Below are 14,250 nucleotides of genomic sequence, written 5' to 3' on the forward strand. Positions count from 1 at the left end.
CCTCTTTCTCCCCCATTCACTCACACCAGTAATGTAACTTTAACATCCACGCCACTCACTCCTCCTCCCCCACCTCATGCTCTCACTCACTGGCATGAAAGGGGGGAGGGGGGAGATGAAAGAGAAGCCATGCCACTCTGACAACATTTTGAGAGATGCTCTTGAGAGAGGGAGAGAAAGTGAAATGGATCCATGCTGAGGAGAAGGGGAGGAAAACAACCCAACCCAGCTTAAAGAGTAAACAGGCAGTGCTCGCATGAAACGCACCGGGGCACAGGGATAGCACATAAAGTGAAGAAAGGGGAATGAAGTTAAAACAACCCCCCCTCCCTTTCAGGTCCCACCCAAAGGAAAAGTATATGTCGGAGACATAAAGTAAAAGAGACTGTATGTGCAGCCAAAAAAATGGAGGAAAAGAGGAGTTCAGAGAGCTGAGTTATGTGGGTGTGGTTAATTTCACACAAACCAATCAGCAACCAGGGAAAAGAAGGGCGGGGAGCGCTGCAAAACGTTCACATTGGCATTAATCGAGTCTGCCTTGATTTAGCAGCTGATTAAAAATTAACATCGGGGTATATGAGCAGGGAGAAAAATCGGGGTAATGGGGGAAAAGAGCGGCATCACGTCCAATGACTAGCTTGCAAATGTGAAACCCCTGCAAACATGGGATGTGGAACAGGTACAGACATGCTTTAAAACCCAAGTGCGAAAAGTACCATAAAGACGTTGCTCTTTCCTCCCTTTTCCGAAGAGCAATGGCCTTCTTGTAAATGTGTTCTGAGGAATAGTCCATGTTTCTGTAAACTTCCGGACATACTTGATTTTAGTTTGACAAGAATGCCTCAGAGGGCTGCACTGAAATCAGAATTAGATGTGGTGTGGATGCTTTCACCAGTAATTATTATTTTATGAGAAACACAGCTAATTAAAGAAATAGGGGTTGATTTGAGATCACATGCTGTCTGGAATGCTCTTCAGACAGAAAACTGCAATCATTCAACTGGTCGATTGGGTCAAGTGGCTGAGGCAAAGGCACTTGAATTATGAATTAAAAAAGGAGCATCTTGGAGGCGGAGATAATGAAAATCTAAAGAGGTTATAGGAATGAATGAAGCTACCTTTGCTCTGTCATAATTGCTTTTAGTATTTGTGTCAAAACTGAGATGGTAAACCATCACTTTAAAATTAATACTGCATCTTAACATGGACCAGAATATAAAATCACTTTAATTATAATTCATTTATAGTGGTGATTAATTTTTATGCATTTCCTTTAATGGTTTTGTGTCAAAATGTGTATTTTCAATAAGTAGGGTTGCCAATTCAGGTGAGAAAAATGGACTTGAACTGCTCATCATCTTTTAGGCTGGTTTCCAGAAAATGTTTCTCCTTCAGTTTTACACCAGTTGTTGCGTAGAGCTTTGATCCTGGGCCAAACAGAAGCCATTGGACTCCATCCATTAAAATTTTCTAAATATATACATAATCTAGGGCTAATTTCTAATTTCTCATACCTGTAGTTTCAACTTGACATTGCGTATTTCAGTTTCTCTCTTGCATGAACTGGGCTTGTGCTTCTTTATTTTCACACCATTTTTGGTTTCATCACCCTAAAGTTTTTTTCATACAATATATGCATTTTCCAGCATTATTTGTGCATCAGAAAATCAGAACGATATGTATATTATACATATCAGTGATGGACATATATATTGCATATATGTTGTATATAAAAACTATATAACGTGTACACAATTCTAAGAAATGTATAAAGTCAACAGCAAATGATGGAGAAGTGAAACTGTCGAGGAGAAATGTCATTGGCTATAAGAAGAAAAATATCTATCTAGTACATTTTTATCCTGCTGGCATACATATTTCTCCCTTCCTCCTTTTATCTTCACAACAACCCTGTGAGGGTAGGTTAGGCTGAGAGAGTGTGATTGGCCCAAGGTTGTCCAGTGAACCTTCATGGCAGAATGATGATTTGAACATTGATCTCCCAGGTCATAACCTAACACAACACCAGCATTCATCTTAAGGTTCGACCTAGGCCCCAGAATGTTTGATTTCATGAGCTGGTAACCCTTTCGATGGGATAATTTTACACCTAACAAATTGCAGTTCCAAATTGCAGTTCCAAACTTTCAGACATGGCAGCCATGCAGTTCCTCAGGGAGGGCTCATACAGACACGGTGCATAGTTTAAGCTTCTCGTCAACTGGTCTGAATCTGATACTGTCTCAAGAACTGCATAGCTCTCTTGTACCTAAAGCTCTTTTGTAAGCTTAGACCTTGTTCAGTTCAGGGATCGAGAGTTCTCTGAACACATTGGTCCATTGGTTCATGTCATGTGGAGACCTGTGGATGCTTCTGATGTTTCATAAACTGTAGCTGAAAAACACAATGGCAAAAGGAAGTGTTTTTGAAAAATAATGGAATTGAGTTGGATGGATTTTTCTTTTTAGTTAAGCCCTAGCTAGAGACTCCACCAACATATTAAGCAGAATGAGATACCACTTCAGACAACAGGCGAGGGACAGTCATATATTTTCATGCTAAGAAATCCATACAGGTGGTAAACTAGCAGAAGACCGGGGAAATTTACATGGCCCAGGAACAAGTCAAGCTGTGAGCCAGCACTGCAGGCCCAGTCAGTAGCAGCGATGATGGGCTCACCAACTGTCTTTGGTGACGGAAGTAACTCTTGATCTGCCACCAATCACGGCTGTTTCCAAAGAGCCTGAGACTCCTGCAGCATTGGTGGAACAATGAAGCTAAGCTTTGCCTCTTCCTGGCTACCAATGGCCCAGCTGCCCAGTGTTAGCTTTCTTGATAAGTTAAATGACCAGTAGACTAAGACATTAGGAAGAGGGCTAGAGCAAAATTTCTCTCTCACTCGGTCAGCTGTGAGCTTGCTACACATTAAGCCCTTGCATTAAATATTACTTCCATCCCACACCTGCGGTCTGAAGTGGAACAATCTGAAATCTGACGGCATTATTCTGTGTCAATCAACGTGTTGGTTATTTTGTTTCACTGTCTTAGAAGATCTCTTTTGTTTTTTATGTCCCCCAATAACTCTTCTTCTTCTTTTACTTTCAGTTGACGGTTGCATCGATTGGTTAGTGGATCTCAAGAAATACATGGCTTTGGCAGGTGAACCAGTCCGAATGAAATGTGCCCTTTTCTACAGCTACATCAGAACTAACTATAGCATGGCTCAAAGCACAGGCCTTCGGCTCATGTGGTATAAAAATAGAGGAGACTTGGAAGAACCTATTATCTTCTCTGAAGTTAGGATGAGCAAAGACGAGGACTCGATATGGTTTCATGCAGCGGAGGTTCAAGATAGTGGGTTCTACACTTGTGTGTTAAGGTGCGTCTCATGCTCTGTTAGAACAACCTTGAGTTTATATGTTCTGAAACAGATCCTAAACCAAAAGTTCAGCAATGCAAGAATAATAACAAGAACAACATTTCTATCCTACCTTTTTTTCTTTAGGGAGTACAAGGTAGTGATCATAGGAGGTCTTCCATCCAGGCACTGACCATACCCAAAATTGCTTGGCTTCTGCAAGACGGCTGCATCATATGCACCTTGTGGATGGTTAAATCTCTAAAGAGCCAAATTATGTTAGTGAGCTCCCATCTGTTAACTTTCTGTAGCATAGTACCAGCCATATGCACGAACTCTTCTGTTCACTGGATAGTCTCTGGCATGGAGTGTGCTTCCTCTTCCACTAGCATTTCCATTTGCACAAGGGCCTGTTGAAGACCATTGGTCTTGCACAAATGTAAGTTTTAGTGGAAGAGGAAGGGCACTCGTCAGCAGAGGCTAGAGTGCACAGAACTTGTTAATAGAATCCAGACCATGGGGATTTAACTGAGAGTGAAGATACCCCATACATGTAGGTTTGTGACTGTTTCTGCCTAATGGTTTTCCTTTCTAGTGCAAAGCAGCTGTTACATGTAGCTTCAAATTTAACCTGGGCAGCAGGGGAAAAGGCAGTTGAACCCTAGATGTTTGTCTGTGCAGATTTAACTCCCGCAGCTGTTCTTGTCCTTGAGGAGTAAATGGTCCTGGGCCCAGCACTTTTCCCCAGTGAGTATGAAAGCAGCATAGGGGTGATTTTGAGCAGACAGTGTGGCAGGCAAAACAGCCATCTCCTTTCCCATTGATCATCTCTAATGTTCCTCTGCTCCATCAAGCCACTCATATCTGCTTGGCATTTGGCAGAGGGGAGAAGATATAATCCTAGAGTTATACTGCACAACACCAGCAAAAAGACAAGTCCCTGCTCCCAAGCCTTAGCAGTCTCAATTTCATCAGTCCTATAAAAGTCTGTAAGAGGCAAGTATATATAAAGTGTGGAGGAATGAGAGAGTCAGAAGGTAATGGGGCAGATGCAAGTTGATGTACTTATAGCGGGTTTACTGATGATTGCCCCTACTATTAAAACTATAGAGCCACATGCAAGCCTGGGGTTAATGACTGCGTTATCTATTAAATAAAATGGATAAATAAAATGAGCAAGCATGACAGAATAGCCAATTCAAGAAAACCAACACCATAGATTCATTTTAGATATATTCAAATATATAACAGTACTTAAGCTTCATTTCGTGCAGGGTTAAGCTATATTCTGTGTCTTATATGTTGTATGCTATTTGCTTTGTCCTCTCAGCAACCTAGCTAGGTATTCTTACTCGCATATGCCATGTTTGTGCTGTGTATCTTATTTTCTGAGTCTGACCTATATGGCGCATTGATCAGTACACATTATACATTATACATTGATCAGTACACATTATAAGGCACTGTTGAACATGCCACCATAAATGATGCATTAGTAGCATCTCATGGTGATGGGTGTGATGTTGTGTACCAGTGTACAGTGTTGGAAGAATCTCCACTTGAATATGCAGTAAAAAGAACTGGCAACGTTTTTGTTTGCTTTTTTTAAAGAGAGAGGGACTGCTGGTACACCTTGTACTTCAACCTAAGGACCCTTAGAATGGCTTCCTCAACACCCACCCACCCCTAGCCGTAGTATAATGTGCCAGCAGAAACCCTGGAGCAAAGGATTATCAGGAGTGCTTCCAGTGCAAGAGTCCCTGAAATTTATCCCTACCTTCCTTACATCCGATACCACTTTTGTTACTGTGACGCATGAATCTTTAGATCATTCTGCAGCAGCTAGGGTGACAAAATAGATTGAGATGACTGTGAAAACTGAGATGCATGGGGAACATTGTTGTAACTGTAAATGACTGGAATTGTTGTGTTCTGCCAGTGAGTGGTTTATCGTGTACATGCACTGTTTTTGTTTTTGTTTTGTTTTTTGCAATATGTATCATCCACAAAATCCGTTATTTCCTGAAGAGATGTGCTATTGCGCTGTTTGACAGCCAGATCTTCTTAGCACAGGGAACATCTGGCCTATTCCATGCCCTGCAACCAACAGATACATGTGCCCCCTGCCAGCTTGCCTGGTAGGGCTGCAAAACTTTTGTACAAGTGCAGAAGATGACCAGCTTTTGCATTAATGCAGATTGTTAGCACACAGTATGTACTAAGCCAGTTTTCCTGCCCCTTCCTGGATGAGCTTAGCCCACTGGCCACAGCTGGTCTTAAATTGGCTCAATGCAGCTGCTTAATTTTAGGTTGATGGATTTGATTTTGTGCTCAGAATGAAGGATGTGTTTTAGAGCTTCGCTGAATGGCGTCCATTTAACTAGCGTAAAAGTACTTCTCTTAAACTCATACGCTGGAGACTGAGAAGGTCATGCAATCTTCTTTTAAAATGAATTGAGTGTGCCTTTAACTGAGCCCAAGAGAACTTTAAAATGCAAAGAGGTCTATAAATGCTGTACATGCTTCCAACCCAAACCACCTCTGCTCCAAGGACAGAGAGACTGACAAGTGAACAAATGAAAGGGTCAAGGTTGTGACTCTGATATGCCACTGCCTGACCTCTGTCCATCATTGCATCTCCTATGGGCTCCTTTATGCCAGAGAATTTTCTGTTGTTATCTCAGCTGTGACCATTTTGTATGTTTCATAAGCTTGCAGCACTCTAAGCAATGGGTTTGATGGTAATTAGCAGGCAATTGATTTCTTCTATAGTTCTCTAAGGTGTTGGGGTGCTGAACCATAGCAGGGACCAGGCAATTTACTTCATGATTACATCAATGTAGCTTACAAGTGAAGGGAAGTGCTGACCTTATTGTGGCCGTATTGCAGCAAAAGCACTGCAGTTGGTTTCAAGGTGGTATTGTGTTCCCAGTGCCGATCAGGTGTCACAAAGGTCCAATCAGGTCCCATCTCACCCCGTGTAGCCGCTGATGCTGGCCTGGTTCTTAGCAACTCTTTACTCAGGGGCAGCCTCTGAGTTGTTCAGAAATGGTCTCTTCCTCCTTGACATCCAGTTAAACTGCCTGTTAGCCTCCAGGTGACCAACCCTGGCATCTCCCTGTGCTGGAAAAGTAATCACGGGCTGATTCCGCACACGTTGGATAATGCACTTTTAATGCACTTTATCAATTGTTTGAGGTGGATTTTTTGTTCTGCACATGAAAAAATCCATTTCAAATGATCTATAAAGAGGATTGGAAGTGCATTATCCAACATGTGTGGAATCAGCACGGTTACATGTAACCATGTCCACATATCCTCCTTGAGGTCCGATCAAGGTGTTTGCTGGCATAATTTTGTACTCGTGGCTTGGGATCAGAATACTCTCTGCCTACTTCCAGTGAACCTATCTGACCAGTATGGTCACCTTCAGGACCCCTCCCCCCATCATCTGAGGCAAGGTGGAGCCTTTTAGTTTTGGCCCCAAAATTGTGGAATTCCCCTCCCCAGGGAGATTCACTTGGCTCTTTTGTCATTCTGCTCATAGATAAAGACTTTTTGTTTTGTTTGACATTCCTGTGCTAATCCTCCTTACTGTTCATGTTTTAGTCACCGTTATATGCAAGTGGAGGACTTGCAGGGGGGAAATCCTATCCTGGCAGTGGCTTATGTTTCCCCTGTCTGTCTGCATGCTTGCAGTGCCACTGTTTCCACCTTCCTGGCTCCTGCTCTTTCTCTCCTTAGTCCTGACACTCCCCCTTAGCCTTGCATCTGAGGACCAAGCTACAAGTGACGAATGACACAGGTTGGACACTTGTCAGCTTCCCTCAAGTTTTGATGGGAAATGTAGGCGTCCTGGTCTGGCAGCTTGGCTCTCCGACTGCTGTCCAATGGACTTTTCAACTGTCACTTGTCCAACATTCCACCAAGCTGCCTATATTTCCCGTCAAAACTTGAGGGAAGCTGACAAATGTCCAACCTGTGTCATTCATCACTTGTAGTTTAGCCCTAAGTCTTCCCTTGGAATTCTGCTTGCCTAAGGCAGCTACAATCCCTTGGTATCCTGCTGCCTAAGGCAGCTACATGTACCCTTGTGTAGTCCAGTTCTGCATTTAGTACTGTGACCTACCAATTACTTTGGTTGATAAAGGTTCACCAAAGATCTTAGGAGATGGGAATCTTAATCTGATCACATTAGTTACTTCAGTTACTTTAGTTTCTGTTGTTCAGTATCCTCCCAGAAAACACTGACACAACAGAATGTAGCTGTCATTGCAATAATGATTTTGTGATTTGCACAGTAGAAAATGCAAAGTAACATCCAGATTTTTTTAAAAAAGAAAGTTGCATAGCAATAAACTTTTGTCTTATTTTTACATTAATGTTTTCTTAGGCCAGACCTTTCATACAAGATCTGGCGTGTTCTTGCCTACTCTTTTTTAATGTCTGAACATTTTGTTTCTTGGCATTGAATCTTATATGTGTAATTATGAGACTACTTTTTTTTTTTGCTTCAGTGCATTTATTTCTTTTTCTCCTCTTTCCGGAAATTTGGCAATGGATCCTTGTTTTCATTGTTTATAAAATTATAGGTGGCTTAAAATAGTGGAGGATTCTGCAATAATAATTCATTTTCCTTTCATTAAAATAGGGTTTAGTTAAATGCTGAAGGAAATTGCCATGCATTGGCCATTGGCTGCCCATGCCACTGCTCTCCTAATTCTGGGCTGATCATGGAGAGAGAGAGAAAGAATGTGCTTGCTTGCTTGCTGGCTTCCTTGCTTCTGGGTAAACAGATCTTTACACTTTTTTAGTGAATAAACTGGAATTGCCAACTTTGGCTAGGATCCAGAGGTATTTGTTATGATTGTCAGGTGCTCAGGGCTGAATGTTGGCAAGGCCCAACCTTCTATGACTAGAGAAGAAGCAAGTTCTTAGAAAGAGGGGACAGTGGCTAATTCTGCACACATTGGATAATGCATTTTCAATGCACTTTAGCAATCGATTGGAAGTGGATTTTTTGTTTCATACATGACAAATTCAGTTCCAAATGATCTTTAAAGAGGATTGGAAGTGCATTATCCAACGTGTGCGGAATCAGCCAGTATGTGAGCAGAGAGCTTTTAGATAAGCTATTCCTCTGCTTCTCTAGACTGTCTCAAAATAAGGGAATCATGCAAAACCTGAAGTTGCATAGCACGTAGTAGGACAGGATTGGTTGTCTGGGACCACCTGATTCTGCATTCTTGAATCCTCATAGCCTTGGATATTATAATCACAGTTTTTTAAAATTTAAATTAAATATTTTATTTAAAGAAAAGAAAGTAAGAAAAAAACAGTAAAGAAAGTGCATAGTATAAAGGTTATGCAAAATCTAATTTAGACAGTACATTGAAAATTATACAATCTTATACAACCAGTAAGTATATAAATAGTACAGATATAAAAGCCTTGGGAATAAAACAAGCAGACAGTTTAAGCTGCCCGCAGTTCCCTTCTCCCACTTTGGTTGGAGCAAGAAAATGGGAATTCGTGCAGAACATACAAGGTTTAAACCTCATCATGTGTGTGATATACCTAGGATTGCCAACTCTGTGTGACACTTATATTTGTCTTCTCCATCACCAGCTAGCTCCTATGTATTCCCTAAATTAGCTGGAAGAGAATTGGGGGGGGTAGGCAAGGGTCTCATTAATATAAAGTTAACCATGTACTGAAATCAATAGGGCTTTGACAGCATGCACACCAGCTCTGAAGAAAGTACAGAGGGGCAGGAAAGACAAAGGTTGCAGTCACCCCACAAATGTGAAGCACACATGTACTTCCATGCTGCACTGGAAAATATCATTTCCTAGGGTGATGGGTTGGTATGCTTTGTGCATGTACTGGGGCGGGTAAGGACCCACTGTCTCTCGCCCCCTGGTTTGCCCCTGGGGAAGCTGGTCCCGCTAGGGAAGGCTGAGGCTGCAAATATAGACCGGGAGTGTTATTTTCCCAGCTTAGGTCAGCTGCTGGAGCTGGAGATACTAGAGCCTGGAGTTCAGCAGGTACTTGTATGCATGCAGAAGGCACACTGAGACCTGCGCCCATGATGACCCATGAAGCACACTGCAAGTCTGGGTCCCACGTTGTGAAGTCCCTAATTCAAATGTCCCTTTTTGCCGTGGCTGTAGAAGGGTGTGTGGTGTTTGTGTCAGCAGAACGTGATTCACAGCCTGGTTCTGATTCCGATCTCCCCACAATCAGTGCGACGTTGTGTCACAACGTGGTCCAAGTTAACAGGCGCAACATGGGCACCCTGACATTTCAGAGAACACTACAGAAAGCAATGTGTTCTGCAGAGCATCGATATGCCATTAATCTTCTGCCGCCTGCTGATGTTACTGTAGTTTAAGGCTGTCAGCATTTTCATTACAAAGCCTCATTTTTCAAGAATTTAACAAATCAGCTGCAAAGATTCATTCTGGATTGAAAAGTTTCATGCAAAGTACCAGGAAAGAAGCTATCTTCTGTAATTGGCTTGGAAAAAAAACATAAATTTGAAATAGCTCACCTTTATTGTAGCACAAGGATATATGTGCACACCCGTATGGTGTAGTCCAGAGACCTTCATGGCCAAAATATATTGGTGCTCTGTTCATTTGCTAAATTTAAATTCTGCCCCATGGAGAGAGAAATGCAGACTTACGTAAATAATGCAGATGAAACAAACTCCATACGTACGGATGCATGTGTGAATCAATCACTGGAGACATAACATCATAGATAGGACTTCCATATCACCTTAGACAAGATCCTTATCTGTGGAGTAAGTTGAGATATTCAAAGCAAGTCTAGACTTTCAGCCTAATGAGTTTTGATGTCCCAAGTGGTGAAAGACATCAACACCCCCTCTTGTACCACGGAGAAGCCATAACTCACCCCTCACCCCACATGGTGAGGCAGGATGCTGCCACCAGCCCTCCCTGCTTCCTTCACGCACCACAGTGAGGTGTAACAAGACAAGACGCCAATACCCACCCTCCTCAGGTGGGGCAGGAAGCCACCACACTCTCCTTACCCCTGCATCATGGGGGAGAGAACACGGAAGAGGGTCTGCACCCCTGATGGAGGCAAGATCCCCATGGTTTCCCTGTGGGCCACTTACTAGGGCTGTTGGGGGCCTTTCAAGGCTGCCACTTTCTGTGGCAGATGTTGTTGCCATAGGTAGGGGTAACAGGCTGGTCAGCACCCCTCCACCTCTGGCACCCTAGGTGATTGCTTAGGTGCACCAAGTGGACAGGCCAGTCCTGTTTGGTCTAAGGTCACTGATTGCCATGACATGTTCCCCACCGGGTTTGATTCCTCACTCCTCCACTTGAAGCCAGCTGGGTGACCTTAGGTCAGTCACACAGCTTCTTGGAGCTCTCTCAGCCTCACCCCCCTCACAGGATGATTGTTCCTTTGTAAACCACTCTGAGTGGGTGTTAAGTTGTCCTGAAGCGTAGTATATAAATTGAATGCTGTTGTTGTTGTAGAGCATGTGGGTGGCAGCCATCATAGAGTTTCTTCTTCTTCAGTCCAGGACAATGATTGCTGTTGGTGGGGTGGGAAAGCTCATGAAAGATGGCCTCAGTTCACAGAATGAATTGTGCTTTACAATACAGCTGGACCTTTGAGGCACCATGTGCAGTGACGTTCTCTGATGTCACTGGAGGCTGCCATTGAAATGGATAGTAGGTGGAAGAATTCGGTGGGTGATGGGTGTGCCATACATGTTCAAGGATATCATTGGGAAAATCGATGTTTGCCTTATAACAGGCAGAAATTTCTCTTGCCAGCCCCAAATGTGTCTGTGTTTTCTATGAATTGTTTATTTTATTTGACTTATATTCCGCCCTCTCCACGAATGGGCTCAGGGTGGCTCACATCATAATTAAAACACAATAAATTAATAGTCAACTTTAAAAACAGATTTAAAAACTTATATTAAAATACTCTGGTGCCATTATATATAGGCTACTTTGGATACTAATAAAAGACCTGCATAGGTCTAGCTGTGGGTAAAACGCATAGCCGAGGGCAGTCATAGAAGAGGTAGCAATCTTAGATAGGATAAGAGTTGTTAGTACCAGAAACATTTAAGTAAGATCAGAACTTTTACCTACATATAACAAACAACTTCAATAAAGAAATACTTAAGTTACATCTTATGTCCTTTAATCTTCTTTCTGTGCTCATGGGTACAGGGGCTCGGATCACTTAAGCATGAAAAGGCATTGGGAAATCCACTTTTTTTTAGAAGAACTGTGAACAGACTGAGCTAGGCAGGTCAGGGAAGTGATGTTTTGGGAGTCACCACTACTAGCCACAATTCTGTCAACTTTTTTTTTAAACTATAGATTTTACTATTCTAAAAACCAAGGTCTCATAAGCTGCAGTACTGCAGCCCAAGCTCTGCTCACGACCTGAGTTCGATCCCGGCGGAAGATGGGTTCAGGTAGCCGGCTCAAGGTTGACTGAGGGCCAAGCTACAAGTGACGAATGACACTTGAACGGCAAGTGTATTTCTCCCTGTTCACTTGCCCGCCACTCAATCCACTTGCCGTTCAAGTGTCATTCGTCACTTGTAGCTTGGCCGTCAGCCTTCCATCCTTCCGAGGTCGGTAAAACGAGTACCCACTTTCCTGGGGGTAAAGTGTAGATGACTGGAGAAGGCAATGGCAAACCACCCCGTAAAAAGTCTGCCAAGAAAACGTCATGATGTGACGTCCCCCCATGGGTCAGTAATGACTTGGTGCTTGCACAGGGGACCTTTACCTAAACCTCTTGGCATTTGAAAAAGCCTGTTTTTAAAATAAACCCTCTTTGATGGAGTGAATCAGTGCTTCATGTGGGGCTGGGTTCCAATTAGCTCATCTCAGCCATAGGTTGGTGAGCTCTCCTTTGCAATATGTGTGAACAAAGATTTCTGTGGCAAAAGTAAAATCTAGCCTGACTTTTGGCTTCAAATATACCTGAATGAACTGCATTTTAAAAAACTGCATGGTGCATACATATGTGTAAACCAGCCCTGAGCTCTGAGTAATTGAACCAAGGTATGCCATATCTGTGGGCCTCATTAGGTTCTGTAAAGAGGCATGGAGCTGATTTCTCAAGTAGTCGGCATTAAATCAAACATCTCTGCTCGAACCTTATTTGAAAGGGTAATATTGGAAAGCGCCAAGTCCTATGGGGCATCCAAAGGGAAGTATGTTTAGATTTGACACAGGTGGCTGACTATCTAGAGTCTCCGCTCTTGCAGTTATGTGGACAAGAACAGGAATCTGCTTAGAGAACAAAAACACAGATGTAAAATTTGTTCTCCTAAATAGCAAGGAAAACCACAGCTTCAGCTAAGAAGGAAACTGATTTGCTGCTAGCCTCAGCCCCGGAGGGATTGCTAGATAGTACTCCTTGCAGTTTGCAAGAACATTACAGTTCATTGCCATTGGACGCAGTCTCTGGAAAGAAGAATAACTACTGCTTTTGTCTTGCCTTGTGATTCTCACACCTGGTTTATAGCAAAGGCTTCTGTATACAGTAGCTGCCTCCTGACACAGTTGCAAATAAGGCTGTCAGGTATTATGCAAGCTTTAGGTAAGAGGTTAGAAATCAGGGCCTGTGCTTAGGCACTGGAGCATATGCTTTGTTTCCAGAAAGGCCCAAGTTCCGTTGGCAGGTGAAGGGATCTGAGGTGGCAGTTGGCAGCAAAGACCAAAGCCAGAGGGCAGGTGGTTTGGTTCAAAAGTAAAAGGCCCCAAACCAAAGACACCTCCCATAATTCCCTTTATTAGAACCTACCCAAGTATGCAGAATAGTGTGCAAGCTTTTGAGAACCTCAGAACTCTTCATCAAAAGGAAATAAGAGGGAGAAAGCAGATACTGATTTTCATAATCTTAAGATCCTCTTATGCCAGGGTATGGTGGAACTTCTGGCAGGCAAAGAAAATACAGGTTTCAGGTTGCTGCTGGGTAAGGGCCGTAAATACAAGAGGCAATAAAACAAGTAAATTCCATAGCTATAAAACAAGGGAATTCTATAGCAATTCTCCTCAATGTTGCTACGCACATCCCCTTATCCAGAGAGACTCAGGCCATTTTCACACTACTAACCTGCTTCCGTGATGTTGCGAAACATCGCGCAAAAACCGCGGAAGATAGCGTCTTCTCGCAAGAGTTTTGTGCGATATCGCACAAAACTCTCGCGAGAAGACGCTATCTTCCGCGTTTTTTGCACGACGTTTCACAACATCATGGAAGCAGGTTAGTAGTGTGAAGACAGCTTCAAGTCCCTTTTTGGAATAGAAATCACTTGGAAGTCATTGTGTTCAGGGTGCTGTGAGGTATATATACAGAAATTATATACATTAGGAGAAGAGCAAGATTAATGTCCAGTAAGACCAACTAGATATCTGATGAAGAGAGCTTACACTTTTGAAAGCTCATATCCTGGATATCTAGTTGGTCTTTAAGGTGCTACTGGACTCTAACCTTGCTCTTCTACTACAGACCAACACGGCTATCCATTGGGCGGGGAGGTCCCCCTCGGGGGCTCCCGGTTGCTGTTCTCCACCTGCACATTCCATTCTCCTCCCAGTCTTCCAGCTCCTTTCCACTTTGTCCGGAGGGACTTTTCATCTGCCCCCGCGGTTTCAGCGGGAATCCTCAGTGTACTGACTGAAGACAGCTCATAAGAGAACTCTTGGGATTCTTCCCTTTTCTGAGGATACACATGCTACTCGGTGTTGTAACACCTTGCTGTGTGTGATTGATTGTGATGATATTATAGTGATTATGATGTTTTAGAATTTCACATGTTGTATTCACTCTTGTATATTACTTTCAAATTCACTAAATTATTTTTGTGAACA

At 42.8% G+C, this 14,250-nt stretch overlaps 1 protein-coding gene across 1 annotated transcript in view; it reads left to right on the top strand.

Annotated features, from left to right (window-relative positions):
* The first annotated feature begins 663 nt into the window (after positions 1-663).
* IL1RAPL2 (interleukin 1 receptor accessory protein like 2) overlaps positions 664-14,250 on the top strand; it is a 289,452-nt gene continuing 275,865 nt past the window's right edge. The window contains exons 1-2 of the mRNA XM_054995823.1: positions 664-679; positions 3,106-3,379. Coding sequence (XP_054851798.1) covers positions 664-679; positions 3,106-3,379 — 290 coding nt within the window. The remainder of the gene's footprint in view (positions 680-3,105; positions 3,380-14,250) is intronic.

The sequence above is a fragment of the Eublepharis macularius genome, chromosome 13, assembly GCF_028583425.1.
Source record: "Eublepharis macularius isolate TG4126 chromosome 13, MPM_Emac_v1.0, whole genome shotgun sequence".
Classification (NCBI taxonomy): domain Eukaryota; kingdom Metazoa; phylum Chordata; class Lepidosauria; order Squamata; family Eublepharidae; genus Eublepharis; species Eublepharis macularius.